Genomic DNA, 18,172 nt, shown 5'->3' with positions numbered 1-18,172 from the left:
TTAAACATATTCTGCTTGAAGTGCAAAACACGTTCTAATGCAATCAAAGACTAAAAAGAAAAATAATTTACTAAATTAAAGAAGTATAGAGTGAATGAAAGTACTGCATAAAATGATTACAAATAAGATCCAGTTAAATTAAAGGAGAATAATAAAAATGATATTGTAAAGGACAAGAGGGGTTGAAAGAATATTACAATGGGGATTTAAAAATAAAGTTAGTTTTACTACTGCAAAAGAACAGTGAAGAATAAAGTTTCCCATAGCTACAGTATAAATGGAAATGTATGGAGAGTAATTCTTTTAATTCAATATTTTATATTCAGTATAAAGAAGTCAATAACAGACTTTTTCTTGGAATAGAAAAGGAAGAAGTGTTACATGAACTAGAAACACTTAAGGAGCTGAGATGTTATTCAGATGTCATTAGCAAAACTCATACAGCAATATCAAGTTCTATATAAACCCATTAAGGGGCTTTGCTTAATGGACTTCAGATTTAACTGACAAAATCTGCTAAAGTACAGTTATGTTAGCTAAATCAGATATAGTGGACTTTCCCTACAATAATGCCAAAATGCACAAATGATAAAACAAAGAAGTACTATAGAAGTACTTCAACTAGTATACTGTAGGTTTACAATTTAGGAATATCAGTGGTGCCCTATGGGGAAGATCAGTGGCTTGTGATACTGTGAATTTTACACAGTATATTTATGACACATGGAATAAAGTGCTCTTATATGTATGATAAAAAAGGCACAGGAACAATAAGTCAAAAGATCCAGACAGCATGTATATTTCTCTTAATAGTGTGTTTTTGTGCTGAAGAAGCATCAGTCGTAATTTAGTGGACATTCAATAACTGTTTATGAACAGGCCTCACTGTTTATGAAATTGACAAAAATACATTTATTGTATTTGATCTTTTTGTATGTGATATATCTTTATAGTGGAAAGCAACAAGTAACCTTGGTACAACTTCTTTTTTTCCTTTTTTTGTACAGAGGACAGATGATTTCAGCAGAGGATTGTGAATTCATTAAGAAGTTTGAATTGGCTCGTTCAGAAGAGAAGCAAGTGATACTGAGTAAAGAAGGAAATCAGGTGAACTATTTAGAAAAAACAAAACTTTCTTCATGCTTTCATACATACCAAAGAATTATTCCTGTTCAGTGTGAATGTTTTTGACATTTATAGCCTTTTAAAATAGGAATCCAAGCTTTGAAAAGTATTACAAACTCACATTAAATCGTAAATTTGACAATAGTCTGATACTTAATGTTATTTTTGGTTAGCAAGAGGGTTTGCACTTCTGCCTTATAAAAGCCTACAATATAAATAGTGAGTTTGTAATTGTAATTTACCATATTTTTACAAGCATAATTACCATTACCAAGTTAAAATAAAAATAAAAATCTTTGCTAAAAGTTTGATCGTTGTTGGTGTGTGCTTGGCTTATATCTTGACATCTATCCAGGGTGTTAAAATAGTACATTTTCATCCTGTAATAACAATCAGCTCTAACTGATGTATATTTTTCTGTCACAGTGTGCAAAAACATTTCTTAACCTTATGGCGCACATCTCTAAGGAGCAGACGGTACAGTACATCTTGACCATGATTGATGACACATTGCAGGTAAAAATGGGAGGCTCAGTTAATGTTTTGATATGAAATGTGTGATTTCTAATAATAAATTAACACATCAACCCACTTTTCATATTGTAAAAATAAATTAAAAAACCATGAGGATGATGATGACAGTGATGAAGGGGGGAGGAGGAAGTGAAATGCTTTGGGGGGTCATCTGTAGAGTAGCAGGATCGTCTGCATTGGTTTCAGGAAGTTCAGCTGCGGCTTTAGACAGCTCTTACTGATGGCAAAGGCTCTTTTGACATTTTTAAAGAAAGCATGAAGTATTGGCTGCAGCGTTTTCTTTCTGAGGTGAGTTGACGCCTGTTTATGAGGTCATACCAAATTTGAGGCTTTGGATCAAGAAAGGATAGATCTCAGTGTACACATTTGCTGCCTCAGATACTGTACATGTAAAGATCTTGCCTAGTGTTTATTTCACTTTCATGCTAAAATCCTCCTTCTTCTGTTCCTCCTCATCATCTCTTGGTGGTGTAGTCAGCTCGAGATCTTCTTCCGGTAGCTCCTAAGAGTGAAGCAACACTCTTGCAGAAGGATCAGCTCTCACCTTTATGAGCACAGTTGGGAAACCAGTCAAATTTCTCTCAGTCTCCTTACAATTTTTTTTTTCAAGCTGAAATAGAGGTGTTTTTTATTTCATTAAGTGATTCTTTTGGTAATAGAGCATATGTCATCGTGTATTATTTCCAAGCTTATTTCAGTGTCAGGTTAGTGTTATTTAACACCATTATTAACAAGGTCAAAAGTGAGGTGCGCTTCATAGGTCTTGAAAGCTTTTATGATGCCTTATGATGACCTGAGGGCCGGAGGACTGAGAGGGTGTCTGCGGTAGGGAAATTGCTTCACGAATTGTTGAATAAAGAGTAAGTCTTCAGGAAGCCCAGAAACCTTGTCAAAAATCATCAACACCTTGAATGCCAGATTATTTTGTTTTAAATAGCGATGTACCTCATGAAACCAGTCCATGAAAAAAGCAGCTCTTACTCATAACTTCCTTTTCACTCTGCAGAAAACAGGAAGATTATTCTTGTTTTTCCCCTTAAGGGTGTGTGGAGTAAGCTTTCTATTTTAAAGCACGAGATTCACCGTGACGTCACCTTAAGCATTTGAACAAAATCGAAGTGTTATCCTATCCCTTGGAGCCTTGAAACCTTGAGCCTTGATCTCATCTTTTGTAATGAACGTGCAATCAGGAATATACTTTTATAATAGCTCAGTCTCATCAGCCTGGAAAACTTGATCAAGCAAATAGCCTTTTTCATCAGGCATCTTCTTCAGTACAGCTGGAAACTTGGATGCTGCCTCCTCATCTGCTGTTGCTGTCCCCTCTGCTACTTTACCCTTATGTAGATTATAAGGGTTTTTAAAGTTATTAAACTACCCTTTTTTCACAAGAAACTTTCCAGTCTCCCTCTCCTGACCTTTCAACAAGATGCATGTAAATTATCTTAGCTTTGTTAAACATTATATGCATACTGGGGTGTTTTTTTCTACATCTCATCTTCAATTCAAATTGTTCAAAGCCTTTTTTAAATTTTTTTCAGTGTTCAGCCCACGTCATGTACGAAGCTTTAAGTGAAGACGGCATACCACTGGGAACACTTGCTCTGATAGCAGCCTCATTTGTCTTTATTGTCCGAATCGCGGATTCATTAACACCTAATAATCTACGGACAGCACTATTGCTTTGATCTTCTTGCAATGTATAAAGAACATTTTATTTAATCCTTTAGAGACTTAACTGATCTTGCAGTCATAGCAATACTTGATTCTCCATCCTTTCCCATATGCTTAGGAGACATTTTAATTGCTTATTAATCTACTGTATATAAATATTTGAGAAATTATACAGTATAATTATATTTTAGTGACTGTGGTACTAACTATCAATGTGAAATATAATACACTACACATCATGCATAGCACTTAAAGCATGGACTTGTTAGAGTTAACAAGAGGACGTCTAAACATGTCAGTTCATATACATAACTATGATGGGTCGTGGTAGACAAACAGTTATACAGAAGTATAATCAAAATCTAGTTTGGTTCACTTATGATTGGTGATTACTGTATGTGTGCGAGTCTGCCACTTTGGAGCTGATAACATTGCTTTTTTCAAGTAAGGGCTAGATGAGATCCTTTGATCAACTAAAAACCCAATTAGCCAGAAAGGCCTCCTCTCTTTTATGAACCTTATGTGAAAATCATATTCTTGAATAAAATTGAGACAGCCATTTCTTTTTCTTTCTTTGCAGTTAATACATGCCCTGCAATGCTTGCTCCTGTTGAAAAATTGTTTGCCCAATTATCTCCAATCATGGCAATTATCCATGCAGTGGAAATACTTTTAACATCAGACTCGCTGCTGGTTTTTGTTTATCAAGATAGTGGCAAGGCTGTCATTTTGTTCTCACCGCTCGAATTGTTTCTGTCTTGGGAACGGTCTTGCAAAATCAATTCAGTTGAAACTTGACAGATCCATGGCCAAATTAAGATGCTTCTGATTAAGATGTTAAGGTGGTTAATTTTCCTACCATCAAGCACTTAGTGAAACATTTCATATGGGTCCTGTTTAAAGTGGGTTTAGTAAACATTGTAGGTATCAATGTAGTCTGAAGTCTTCATTTCCTGTGTTCTGAAATCCTCAACTAAGTAAAGTACATGTAAGCCTGTATGCTCCTTCAGTCTCATGGCTGCAATTGCTTGATAGCCTTGGGAGGAATTCCGTTCTTAAGGAAAACAAAGTTTTCCTACTTTGTTATAGTTTTTCATTAGGAAAAAGATATAATGAAATTCTTCTTAACTTAATGACATGTTTAAGAAGGCATCCCACCCCTACTTTGATTTACATGCTGTCTGTCCCAAACTGCAGCAAAACAGTAAAAAGGGACAAAATAACAAAAAGCAAAAAGAAAATAGCTTAGGTATAAACCTTGAGTGATTTCCCCCTGTTGTGAGTACAGTTATTTCAGTTTCAGTAAGCTGTCCTTTGAGTTGAGATTTATTTGAGAGACAAAATCGCTTTCAGTGCTAACATAACTCTTCCAGTTAATCAATGACTGATAAATATCACCCAAATGCCTTCTTGTACAGACATTTGCTTTCATCCATCCTATAACCAGCGTGCTTTGATACTCTGTAGTCCAATACAAATTTCAAAATAAAAAATAGGGTGTCTCCGTTGCCTCATTTAAAGGCAAAGCAATAACTATTCAGTCTAGGGAGTTAGAGGCAATCTATACTGCAATATGTGTAATTAATGTCATGCTCTTAGTTTTGCTCCAGAGCTTTGGTAGTATAGTTATGAACTGCTGGACGTATGTTATGATGTTTGTGAGGGTCAAGGGGGCTGTGTAGCTGCCTCACATTTCCAGGCACATGTGTGCACTTTTGGCTATGGTATCTGTGTGGAGTTTGCTTGTTCTTGTGTTCTTATACTGTACCTGTAGTTTTTTTCCAGGTGCTATGGTTTCCTCCCACAATTTGAAAGATGTTCTGGCTTAATTTGGTTGTATACTGTAAAATGTTCCTTTCTCCATGTCCCTGCAGTGCACTGACATCCTGCCCAGGGGAAAAAGAATTGTACGCTTTCAGACCTGCCTTGCACCATACTGTATGTTTCCAGAATTGGCTGTAGCTTGTAAAATCCAGACTAAAAGCCAGGGGTACCTAGGTGAATTATTCCTGGATACGTGCTTTGCTCTTTGATCCTAATTGCATTTTACCATTTAGTACCAATTAATTTTTAAATTGAACTAAGATTCAGTTTGAGCTCAAATCTAGTTCAAATGCTGGTCCTATTCTCAGATGTGTTTAAAGCTTTTAGGTCTGTGGAATTACATCTTATTAATGTGTAATTTGCTTTCGTTAAAAAAAATTGTGGGAATTTAGGCACTCAAAATCTTAGAAAAGCTTGACTTGGAGGCGCTAGGGATATTAACCATGTGCCTTGGTTGCTCTAAACACAAAATCAGAAAATTACAGCAGTAAAGCTGCCAATAAGAGTTCAGCCACATCGTGTCCTACCCCTTTTATTTTAGATTTAAAATAGCATTTTTACTTTGTAGAATGAGACATGCACTAATGGACCCTCCTATAACACTAAATTCACTAATGTCTTTTTGTCAATGAAAAATTTGCCTTCTGCTGGTTTGTATTATAATGTGATTTAATAGAGACTGTTGAAAATATAATGCAGATTACCTTTTATTGAATTATAACCTGCCCTGCACAAAACAATCATAGCTTAGACATTGTCATTATATAAAAGCCAAATACAATGGTAAATGAGGCAAAATGGGCACACTTTCACAATGTTTTAAAATTTAAAGGTGCATTTGAATCAATCAAATGATTACAGAATAATAGTAGTCCTCCACGTCATACAGAATTGATTTTAAAAACGTAAGGTCAGTAGTGGGGTGGCACAGTGGTAGGCATTGCTGCCCTGCAGTGCGGGTTGCTAGGTTCAATTCTTGGAGTGCTATCTGCGTGGACGTTGTATGTTAGGTTAATTGGTTCCTGGCGAAATTGCCCCTGGTGTGAGTGTGTCTGTGTTTGAGACTGTGAGTGCCCTGTGATGGACTGATGTACAGTTCAGGGTGCACCCTGCCTTGCACCCATGGCTTGCCAAGACAGGCTCTGCCCCCCCCGCTGCGACCCTGTGCTGTATAAAGCGGTTAGAAAATGGATGGATGGAAGGTCAGTAATAAAGGATTTATAAACACAATCCACTTCTGGCACGCCTAGAGTTAGAGTTAATGCTGATCTATGTTGAGCTTCTCAGTCAGTTTTGCTGGTCAAATTAAGAGATACAAGCTGTTTCTGTTGGTCTCCTGTGGTGTATGAGCAATCAGCCACATGGAAAGCATGGCCTATACATCACGAGCTGAGGAGCACAAGAGATGGTAGTTACTACTGTGACTAATGTTACAGTCCCTCCAAGCTGGTAATTTAAATTTTCTGTTTTAAAAGATAAAAGTATATTTAGGTTTTAGATTTGACTGCTTTATAGAAACTTACTGAGCTGTTAATCTGTAAGCTGTAAGTCTCCTGTTCCTTTCAAATGAAAACACTAATAATTTCTTATTGCTTTCTTTCCATAGGTACATTTATATCATAATTGATCATGCATTGTATTTGCAAATGTGTGGTTATTTACTGCTGGATTAAAATGAAAGATAAAAGTTAAAAAACAAATATTACTGTCATAAAATTACTTTTAAAAATTATTGTTGATTATAAAGTTTGCTGCCCACAAAAGACTACTTGAGCTGTATCACGTTTCACATTAGTTGTTTTAGAAACTAGTCTAGCAGTGTTTTTTGAACTCCTTTTAAGCAATGGAATTTATAAAATTGTATTTAAAATCGTCTTCCACTAAGAAACCGAGTCATATTTTCCAATGTTGTGTTTAGAAATTGTCATCTGGATTTTGCTAATGATATTCTGCATTTGAAAACAGCAAGAAATGAGTTGTTCTCATATGTAATGAGTGTTGTGATGATATGAAAATTAGTCATGAAATATTATTAGGTTATAGGAAACATTTTACTTCAATTTTACTTCAGTTCTTAATACAAATATGTTCACTTTCTGTTAACTATTGTTTTTCAGAGGCTGTATTAGGTTCTTTTAATACATTTATAGTATCAAGAAGGCATTCTTTTACTCTTAAACTGAGTAAACCCCTTTTCACCTGAGCAATGCTTGGAAAAATCATTGCAGATTATTTGGTGTTTATTTCTGAAGCATCATTATTGATTTAATTTTTAGTTATGTTAGTAGATTCAGTATCTTTTAGCTGAAAAAAACTATAAACACTTCATAGTAAGGTTCACCTTATAGAAATAAAGGTTAGTCTTGCTTTAGCAGCTAACATATATGATCTATTACCTAAAATAGTAGAGTATATTGAATTTTTACAGCTTTGTTCCGCTTTTCAGGAAAATCATCAGCGAGTGAACATCTTCTTTGATTATGCTAAGAAAACTAAGAACACAGCATGGTCGTATTTTCTTCCCATGCTGAACCGCCAGGACCTTTTCACAGTCCATATGGTGAGTAGTGTTGAAGGTTTTGATTTTTTTTATTTGCTTGTTCTTCCATATTTGAAACCCTTGTGTGAGGTAGACCTAGATTTATGAGAAAGCTACCATCTTGGCTCCAAACTTAGGCATAGTGGTATGGCCTTGAGCCAAGATGGCCAACTGTTAATTAGAAAAACCTGCAAAATGAGGCATGGTTGTTCTGAATGACTACTTAACACTCGGAGGGAGTACATTTACATGTGATGCAAAGCAGCTAGGACAGGCCTTGTGTGGAATTAGCCACTCCTTCAGGTTAATTAACAAGCTTGTAAGCTTATAATGCTTTTAGGTTTAGGATTGCAAACTTTATCATTTTTTTTAGGAGGAAAATGGTTTTGGTTTGTATCTACTCTCCAGCTTGAAAGGTGAGAGTAAGAGCTCCGTAGGGGAATTCTCATTAGGAAAAAGGTGGGCTGGCTTATAGGCCCATGAGACTCTGTGACCTGATGGAGGGATGGCTTGAGAAAATATGTCTCAGGCTGTATCGAGTGGTGTCATAGGTTCTGGATAGACAGGCTCTGTGACGGTTTGTTTGCCAGGATCAATGGGAATAAAGCTTGTTGTCAAGGAACTGTGATTGGCAGCTGAACCAGGGCTGACTAGAGGAGTTAATAGGCGATGCCCCATTCCTGAGGGTACTGTGTTAGCAAGTATCTTGTCTCCACAGCTGAGCAACAGCTGAGTCTAGAAGAAACAGGGTGAGCCCTGGCACCCCCTGTGCTTACCATCGGACGAGTGGTCTCAGAGTGTGGGACATTGGAGGGAGAAAACAATAGAGAAGCTGCCGCTGTGTGAGGGACGCAAGTGTTGGTTAAGGAGAGAGATCCCTGGCCAAACAGGATCAGCTTGGAAAGTTAGTGATGAATGAAATTACTGGCTGTTAGTGAAGATCTGGTGCTTGCTGATGAGTAAAAGCAAAGAGTTGAGATAACATCATTGTTTTAGTTAAGATTGCTGTTGGACGACACTGAGTTTTCCTAATGGTATGGTTGTTAAAGTGAATAATGACTGAGAACTGGGCAACATGGAATTAAATTGAGTTGAAACCTCCAGTGTCTGGTGTGTAATGAAGATAGATAATGAAGAGTCAATGAAAAGATCTAGTGACGTGTGTAAGTAGAATCAGTTGAACAAGAGGTGAACAAGGTAGACTCTGGATGATGGCTGAAATATAAGGACAGTCCACTTAAAATGCAAAAATTAAGGTGACACTTTGGAAGTGTTGGAAATAGGGTAGTATGTGTGTTAGTGATTGTGAATTGCAAGCTTTCCTTAAGCTAAGATTCCCTCAGCTTTTTTATCCAAAATCAGTGATGAAGTGAAACAATATTTTTCTTCCTGAGGCAAGTGCAAATAGTATAAAATAATATATCCAACATTAATACCATGGCATACATTTTGCCCTATTCTTGTTTAACTTCTCCCTTTATTATTCATGGTTGGTTCTGAAAGATATATTGGAGATTGAGATTTTCCTTAATGCAGACTTAATATTGTCCTCTTGACTATATTATAAATAGTCAAAACGTGTAGAGAAGCTTTGGAATATTTATTGATTGATATTTTTTGGTTCAAATTAAAACTCAGTTTATTAGGCTGAGTGTTCTAAAAAACTGGATGTTTGCTTGTATTGTAGTTAATAACAGTACATCTATTAACTGCCAAACTGCGTGCCTAGAATTCAGCAAACATTGTATTACTGGACAAATAGAATTGCTTAAATCCAAAGGGGCTGCTTTATAATTATGTTTCTTAATTTTGGCTGTATGCCGACTTTGAAATGTATTAATTACTTTTCTTAGGGATGTAATAAGAGATGTAATTGTTTGGTGCAGGATCATTTTATATTTGAGAAGAATAGACATTAATAATAGGTATGAGAGTTCATTTTGTACAGAACAGTATTAACCTTGATAAATACATGCTTAAGAGCTTGGTCTCATAGGTGTTTTTATTCCCGCTGACACAATTGACACAAGTTTGAACAATTTTGCCTTCTCAGTTATGGTAGTCACACCATTGACAAATCCACAGGCCACAGTACAGCAATATACAAACAATAAACTGGTAGGAATCAATGGAGACGTGATTTTATCGTGCAGAAATAATGGAAAACAACACTGAAACCAAAGCCTTCTGCTGCACTAGTCCTAGAATTTTTGTTGCATGTTAATTTTTCTATATAGACTTTCTTTTATAGTGTCATCTAACTATTGCAAGAAAGATTAACTAGAAGCTATTCCTGACATCAGTCTTGGTAGAAAGGCTACAGAAGAAGCTATTTTGTATTGCCAGAAGGTGAAAAATCCACAGACCTCAGTTTTCTAGTCAATAAATGGTTATATGCAATACAATTCTACACTTCACTAACTTTCATATTTGAAAATTCGTTAAAATATTTCCTTTCCCAATATCTGTGCTTCATTACTTCGTTGTACTTTTTCACTTTCTGACAATTTTTTGGAACACAGCATGTGGAGAAGCAAAAATGTTGTCTTCCTTTTGTTTTAATTGCTTTAAATTACATGGTTGTTAGAAAGAAAAAGAATTAGGGGTGTTAGAAAAAATCAAATATTTTTAAAACTGATTTGACTGAGTATATTACTGTTAATGAGGATGAAGGAAAAAAGTAACTGAGAAAGCACCATTCTCAAAGGAGGTATCAACATTTTTTTGTGTTTTTTTATGATCGAGAACAAAATAATTCTCGATGTACCTGTAATAGATCTGATTGAACATTTACAGTTAAATTGCCAACCTGTAACAGCACAAATTCACACTTACTCTTAATAACAGCAGCATTAAGGTAAGTAATAGCGACAATGTTTAAAGATCCTGCCAAAATGCAGAGATTGTACAATTAATTTCGGTCCACTGGTGATCACATTTCCATGTTATATTTTTAATTTACTCCATTTACAACCATTGTTAGAAATGTATTGTATCTGTCTAATTTGTATAGCTGATATTTGTGTTAAAAAGGGATTTGTAATATTGTTGATTGTGAAATACTTACTTTTCTGATTGTTTAATAAAACGGAATAATCCATCTACCCCCAACAGAACCTTGCTTTGTTGACCTGATACTGAAATTTTTTAATCAAGGTTACACTACTGCAATGGTTCACTCACTGAGGTATCACCTAAATATGAAACAGGCTTCAGTAAATCCAGATTCCTACATCTTTGCTTATAACAAAAAGTATTCTGGATTAGTATACTGCTCTCATCTTCTATAAATGACACATTTCTCAATGACATTTAGAGTAGAATTTACTGGCAGGTGGGCACTGAGTGAATTAGCATCAGAGTTATTGAATTTTTGCTCCCTTTTGCCTCTTTTTTTCCATTAGATGTGTGCTGTTGTACAGTGCTTCTCAGCTTTTTGGAAAGTGCTTATGAATAAAATGTATTTTTTACCTTGTTTAAATTGCCTGTTTATCAATATTTCACTGCAAAAAATCTCACAGATCTATAATTCCATACAGTATTCTCCTCTGCCTTTAATATTTATGCTCTACAGAAGATGCCCTAATTAAACGTGTGTGGTAAATTTAGATTTTAGTGTGGAAATACCTGGAACATTTTATTTTTGTGTTAGAGATGTATTTCGGAATGGTATTGCTACTGGTACTGTATATGCTATTTGATAGCCTGAAACAGGTTATTTACATAACTACGAGTGCTATTCAGAATCTGCTGTGCCTCCAGTGGGTGGCAGCAGATTCTGCTATCTTCTGCAACCTTTGACGCTTTGTGGGCTAATTTCTGTCTTTAATTATGATTCATGCTTGACTGGCTTAATTTACACAAAAAAAGTAAATTATGATGCTCCAAATGATAATATGAGAATTCAATGCATAGATTAATATTTTATCTTTGTCTAGTGATAAATTAAAGATTTATGATTTCATTTGATGCTTAATTTAATGTTCTGTGTGGAGAGCCAACTGATACTGTGACTGGAGTGTATCGTATGCTCATACATCTGCTCACATTTTTGATCCTCCTCCATTTTTCCAAATAAAATGCAACCTTTAGTTCTTTGCAGTACTGAAATGGTAAAAGAGCAAAGCATATTTAATATATGTGTATTGTAACACAGTTAGGTCATGTTGTATGAAAACATTAAGGGTTATTATTCCTTAAGGGTATAAGAATACGTATTGTGATTTAGGCCCAGCTATATCTGTAGGGAATCGGATTTCCTTAAGTCTCAAGTGTTAAGTCTAACAAATCTTAGTATTAAGGGATAATTCGTTGTTCAGGCTTATTTAATGTAACAACAGGAGGTGTAGTATTAATAAATCAGAGTTGGTATGGACACGTATTCAGGAAAGGCACTTGTTTTGAGCACAGATTGAGCCCTGTAGTCCAATCTGACATGTCTTTTCCATCTAATACAGTATTATATGCCTTACGCTTCTATCTGGACTACTCCAAGTGGCATTGTATAGCTGGCTAAGGATGCCTTAGGTGTAGTGGGCTTGAGCTGGCCAGAATCATCTCAGAGCTGATTTTACGAACAATACTAACATCTTGAATGCCCTCATAGCCACAGAGATCCTCCTATTAATACCACTGTCAGGCATTGTGGCTTTTTCCGAGTGAAAAATGACAGATGGTCCATCAGTGTGCTTTGGAGATACCACGCATAGTCTCCCTTCTGCGTGCTGGTACAAGGGCTCTAAGGGTGAGCTGAGTGGAATGAAAGGTAGCAATTATAGGTTGGGTTGGTATTAAAAGAAAGATTGTAAAATTAGTTTACCTGGCTTCTGTTTTTCTGTTTCAGTATTTTATTATTAATGAGACTACCAGACCATTTATCTGTTTTCTGATTTGTGATAGCAGATATTTTCTGTTTTATCTTAGTTTTAAGTTTAAATGTCTTAATTGTTTTAACATCACATACTGTACATAATTACCTCCTCATTATGCTAGCCGGACGTTTTTGATTATTGGAGTGGTGTGATGACATCTTGGAGGTCACAGACACGAAACCATTTCCTCACGTCATTCAAAATCGGCCATGAATTTTGCAAGGCTTTACGTATGATATACCGTGTATTGATCTCTGGCATTTATGATGGCGATACGATAGCAGTTTGTCTGATTTTTCAGAAATATGTTTTGTGTCCAAGCAGCTGTTTTACACACACCCTTACAAAAAACCTACAAACAGTGCATATTAACATTACATAAAAATAATTATAACATAAAAGACATCAGCCCATACATAGTCATTAAGCTCCGCTCCAACAGGAATCCACAGAGTTTACCAGAACCTGTAAATTGACTTGCCCACAATCAGCCTAAGTGCCTGTATATTCCATATACATTATTATAAGATGGAAATGTCTTGATAAGAGTGGCTCAGCAGGTCTTTGCTTGAGTGTAGGTTGAGATCTGTTCATATCAATAAGCAACAAAGCGAGAGTGTGGTGCTGGGTGAGCCCCAACAGAAAAGGACTGGGACTGGTCAGAGCTTTCTCTGTTTCCAGTCAAACAGTGACCCTGTGATTTCCTGCCTCTTATTGTACCTGTTCCTGTCGATGTACCTGTCCTCCAGTCAGTTCTGAAACTCCTGTATGTGAGTTTGAATCCTTTGAAGAACAAATGTCTCACGAAGTCTGGTTTGGAGGGATCTACACTTGCTGCTTCACCTTGTATATGGTCTAAGGGTTCTTAACCCTGTGATCTGCTGATTATAACCAAATTGGCAATTCCAAATTGGTGGATGCGCAAAAAACAACTTCTTCAATTCGGAAGAAAAACTTGGTACTTCTGCTCCATTTCTTTCTGCTTTTCCCGTTGTGATTTAAAAATACAGTGGAGATAATTAGGTTACCTCGTATCTACATTTGTTGAGCAATGCAATACATAGAAATAATGTTAATATTTTAGTCCCCTTTCTGTTGTTCACTGTTTTAAAACAGATGAGACATACAAGCAGTTGTGAGCCAGTTTCTTTTTCAAAATAAATGTATGCTTTTGCACAAACTGAAATGATTTAGTAGAAAGAAATGTGCTGTACATTTTTAACTTTCCTTATGTTAAGGCAATGCGTCTGTGTGCATTTAATCATAACAAAGTAACAAGTGTGAAATACAGTACATGGCACCAGGTGTTGGTTTATTTAAGAGCTTCCACTATTAAATCCCCAAATTGTTCTTCCCCTTTGCAGTGGGAGTCTTATCGGTTTCTCAGTCATATTTTCGAAGAATATTGTGCTGATTCTCAGAACTCAAATTATGTATGGCACTTCCACAGAAAATGTTTCTATGCTGTGTTCTCTTTGGAAATCAAGGGCTTTTTTTTTTGCTATTGCTTCCTGATGGCCTCATTTATAAGGAACCCTTGTGGCTGAGCTCTTTGCAACCTTATCTGCATGTCATCTGTTAATTTTCTCAGTGAGGTTCTTAGTGATCTCCTGCTTTTTTCAGTGCAATTATTTTTATGCATCTTACAAAGTCTTTACGCAGTCTGTTATTTTTTCTTTGTCGGCATTGCTTATTTTCTAAGATTAGTTGTGTTGTACTTGTCCAAACTGTACTTTGAACTTCAAGCCAAACATATTGTCACACAATGCTAGTTTTTTGGTCTGTCTTGGGAAGCCATTCTATTGTATACCTAACTTCAGGAAAACCTTGAGGTTCAGTTATCTAAAGAGAACTCTGTGATATTGAAATGATAAGTTTCCTGTGTGGAAGTGTTATATAACATAATGTGCTCTAATCTTAACTTATGAAAAGCCTGCTGTATTATATGCTGACTGTTTTCAGGTGGAATGGTTTGATTCCTGCAGCACAACAAAGAGGCACTATAACACGCACAGTTGGGTATTATTCTTAATAATAAATAAGGATCTTTCCACACTTCCAAAATATACATTTTCACCACAGCCTGTTCGTGTGGAGTATTGGTTTCCATGGAATAGTGTTAATTCCTTATGGTTTTAAATTCATTGTGGTATTCAAGCCACTTTTAAAATCTCTACTCCCAGCAGCCACATCTGTAATCATGTTTAGAGTCCCTGTGGAGATGTCAGTCTTTAAACCTATTTCATCCACATACAGTACAATGCCTTGTAAAAGCATTCAACCTCTATCAATAAATGTCATATTTGAAAGAATAAAATATTCATAATTATATAAAGGCAGAATAAGAAATGTTTCTTAACCTACGTCTCCAGTGGTTGCTTTTTAAATAAATCAAATATGGTAACCATTGTAGTGTATCAACTTGTTGATACATGTCTTACATTGCTTACAGTGCCCAAGGACATTATTAAAATTAATAAATAAGTATAATAATGTTTCTATTTTTTCTCAAAATAACAGTTTTCTGTTTTAAGCGGCTTTATTTCAATGTTCTTTTTTCAAAACCTGCTGTGTTTGAAACTGTGAATTCTGTTTTCTTTGATAGGTTCTGTGTTACACAGTATTTTTAGAAGAATAAATCCCTTTGCATTATGTACAGACTTTATCTCACAACAGAACTGGCAATTAATAGCTTTCAATGTTTTTAAACTGTAATTTGCTTGTACCCTTTCAGGATCACACTACGTTCATGGGTATTACTTTTCCAGCTGTACTGGAAAGTGCTTGCATTACAAAATAATAACAAAGTACATTGTGATGATTTAAGTAATTGTAGTGTATCCAGGTTGCTGGAATATGGCTATTAGTAATGCTTGATCTTGACTGCAGGCTTACATTTGAGAAACAGAAGTAAATCTTTTTTTTTCTATCAGTTGGAGAATCTGATGTTTTTCTTCCCAAAATCTTTATGGAATCCTAGTCTCATTTTATTTGTATATACAGTACATTCACATATAGTCTTTTACCTGTACAGGATAAATAATTTGGTGTGAACACACCACAAAATGACGTATTCACTAAATGCTTAATAATTTTTAAAATAAACATTTTTGATGCCACTTTATAAGTCAGAACATTTGATTTATAGATGCTGAATGTGAATTAAAAGATCTTTTTAATCTTATGTTCAGATGTACTGTCAGAAGAACATCATGGTTACAGGTGAGAGGAGGCCATTTAGCCCATTTCTCTAAATTATTTTTTAGCAATTTTAATTTTTCCAAGTATCACATCACATTCCGCTCTTTATTGGAAAAAGCCAGGGTGTTAATTCCTGGGTGGATTGTTCTCGGTACCACTTGATTCTGTTGATTCTGAAGGGTGTATTTTATCAGTGTCTTTAGGGATTTTGACTATTTGATTTAGGTTCCTTCGCAGTATTCTCTGTTCAAGGCTAAAAAGATTCAGCCTGTGAGTGGATGCCAATTACCACCTCTGATCACCTAACAATGCAACATGTTTAAACCAAACAATTAAGTGTTTAAGGGTTGGAATGAAGGAGCGTTTTCTGAATGTTCCCTGAATTTTGTTTTTTCTTTGTTAAAGGCTGCAAGGATTATTGCGAAGCTAGCTGCCTGGGGAAGAGAACTGATGGAAGGCAGTGACCTGAATTACTATTTTAACTGGATCAAAACTCAGCTGAGCTCCCAGGTATTTCTTTTCATATTTTTATGTACAGTATGTGTTGAAGAAGGATTAAATATTATAGTTGTAAAAGATATTTAATATAAGTTTTCTGGTTTTAGAAATGCAGTTGTTATTGCGTTGTTGATTACACTGGTCTGAAATCATTATGCTAAAATTGTATCAGTGTACTCAGCACTCGTGACATAAAACTACACTAAATTATTTTATCTTATTGTTTTAGATCAGAAATCATCTACACGTGATCAGTGGAACTTATAGTCCATTAAACAATCGTTCTTGATGTTTTCTCATGGTTTGTGATTTCTGGGGCATGTCATTTTTCCATCTTGACATGAATGGTCTTCAGACATTTTTGTCAATAAATCATGAGAGATTCAGAATGGCATTGTGAAGATCAATTTGTCAGTATTTGTCTTTTAGATGCACTCTTTTTTTGAGTCATCTAAGAGAAACATGATTCAGCTGACCTTGTTGCATCTTTTTGTCAGTATTCTTTGCAATATTCTTCAGTGTGTTCAAAAGGTTTTTGGATCAATTGTATCATTCATTAGTTTAATACTTTAAACGGTTTTCTTCTTAATTAGACAACTTCTTAATTAGCAAACTTTGAGTGTGTTTCTCATTATTTAATTTTTTTTTTGCTTTCAGCTCTTCTATTACCACTTTTATTTTCAGTCAGAGCCCGAGACTGCAAGAAAAAAAAATGTCCACTTATTAAGATGGATCAATACATTTTTTATACTTTGGGACTGCTCAAAAATTGAAACCTTACCTGAACAAAAACTCATTAAATCATTTAATGTCTTTTTGCTTTGTTCAAGTTCGATGCCAGCATGGGAAACTGATATTGAAAAAAAAACACCTCAAGAAGTCTACATACAATTATGTTTTGCGTTTTTTACATGTGAGAGAGTAGGTAATACAAGCTTAAAGAAAAAAGCAGGCTAATCAAATCTGCTTTCGGATTTTTATGATAAGGTAAATGTTTAGTGTACTATAATTTGAGAAGTGATAACTAAAGAAATGTCATAGTCCTTACATTGCCCGCTTTTACAATAAATCACAGTGGACCTTGTAGTAGTAGATATGGAAATTCAAATTCTCAATATGGACTTAAATATTCTTGTAATTGGCTATAAAGCAGCAAAAATGTCTTGTCTTTTTTCTGGTCTCCATTTGCACAGAACTAAAGTCAAATTTCAACAGAACAAATTATTAATGTTCCTACTTATTATCAGGATGAGCCCAAAGGGCGGGCTGCAAGAGATCCTATAACTTGTTGGCAAAAATGCATCCAGTGAAACATTTTTGAGGGGATCATATGTTTCTTACTGGAAAGCGTAATGCATTATTCAGCGGGCGGATCAGGCAAGGGCCCCAGCTGTGGTCAGTCTCTGGTATGTAATGAACTTGCAATCAAGCTAAACGGTGGAGCAGAAAATATTGCAGCAACAGTTGGAGAGGTGCAGAAAGTTTCTGAATTAATCGTAAAGTCTAGAGAAGGAATAAACAGAATGGTACAGTTCATAGTACAGCAATTTATGGATCACAGTTTTATAGAAAACAGTTGCTGTCGTCAACTCCATTAATGTTCTAAACTGATTTGTGTCCCTTTAAATCTTTTTAGATTTAGATTTAGAACAAAAATGTATGGATTCTGTAGTAAACTGACTTCTGATGCCCTAAAATGGTGGCTGTGATGATGGTGATCATTATTACCAATAATAGCAGTAATATTTGAGTGACTTCTTTTTTTATTTTTAAATAATTAAAAATTGTTAAAAATTTTAATTTTAAATATTTTTTTTTATATTTTTAAATAAAAAATGTTACAATCCCTTGGGCGGTATCATAACAAAATCTTTAAAATATCAGGTCCAGGCCAACAGACACAACA

General features: G+C 35.3%; 1 protein-coding gene across 2 annotated transcripts in view; it reads left to right on the top strand.

The window, feature by feature from the left end:
- atp6v1h (ATPase H+ transporting V1 subunit H) overlaps positions 1–18,172 on the top strand; it is a 93,372-nt gene that overhangs the window by 9,480 nt on the left and 65,720 nt on the right. For both annotated transcript variants that reach the window (XM_015353656.2, XM_006634026.3), the window contains exons 3-6: positions 1,008–1,107; positions 1,552–1,641; positions 7,604–7,717; positions 16,174–16,278. In XM_015353656.2, coding sequence (XP_015209142.1) covers positions 1,008–1,107; positions 1,552–1,641; positions 7,604–7,717; positions 16,174–16,278 — 409 coding nt within the window. The remainder of the gene's footprint in view (positions 1–1,007; positions 1,108–1,551; positions 1,642–7,603; positions 7,718–16,173; positions 16,279–18,172) is intronic.

Source organism: Lepisosteus oculatus, chromosome 6, assembly GCF_040954835.1.
Source record: "Lepisosteus oculatus isolate fLepOcu1 chromosome 6, fLepOcu1.hap2, whole genome shotgun sequence".
NCBI classification, from domain to species: domain Eukaryota; kingdom Metazoa; phylum Chordata; class Actinopteri; order Semionotiformes; family Lepisosteidae; genus Lepisosteus; species Lepisosteus oculatus.
This window is presented reverse-complemented; position numbering and strand designations above follow the sequence as displayed.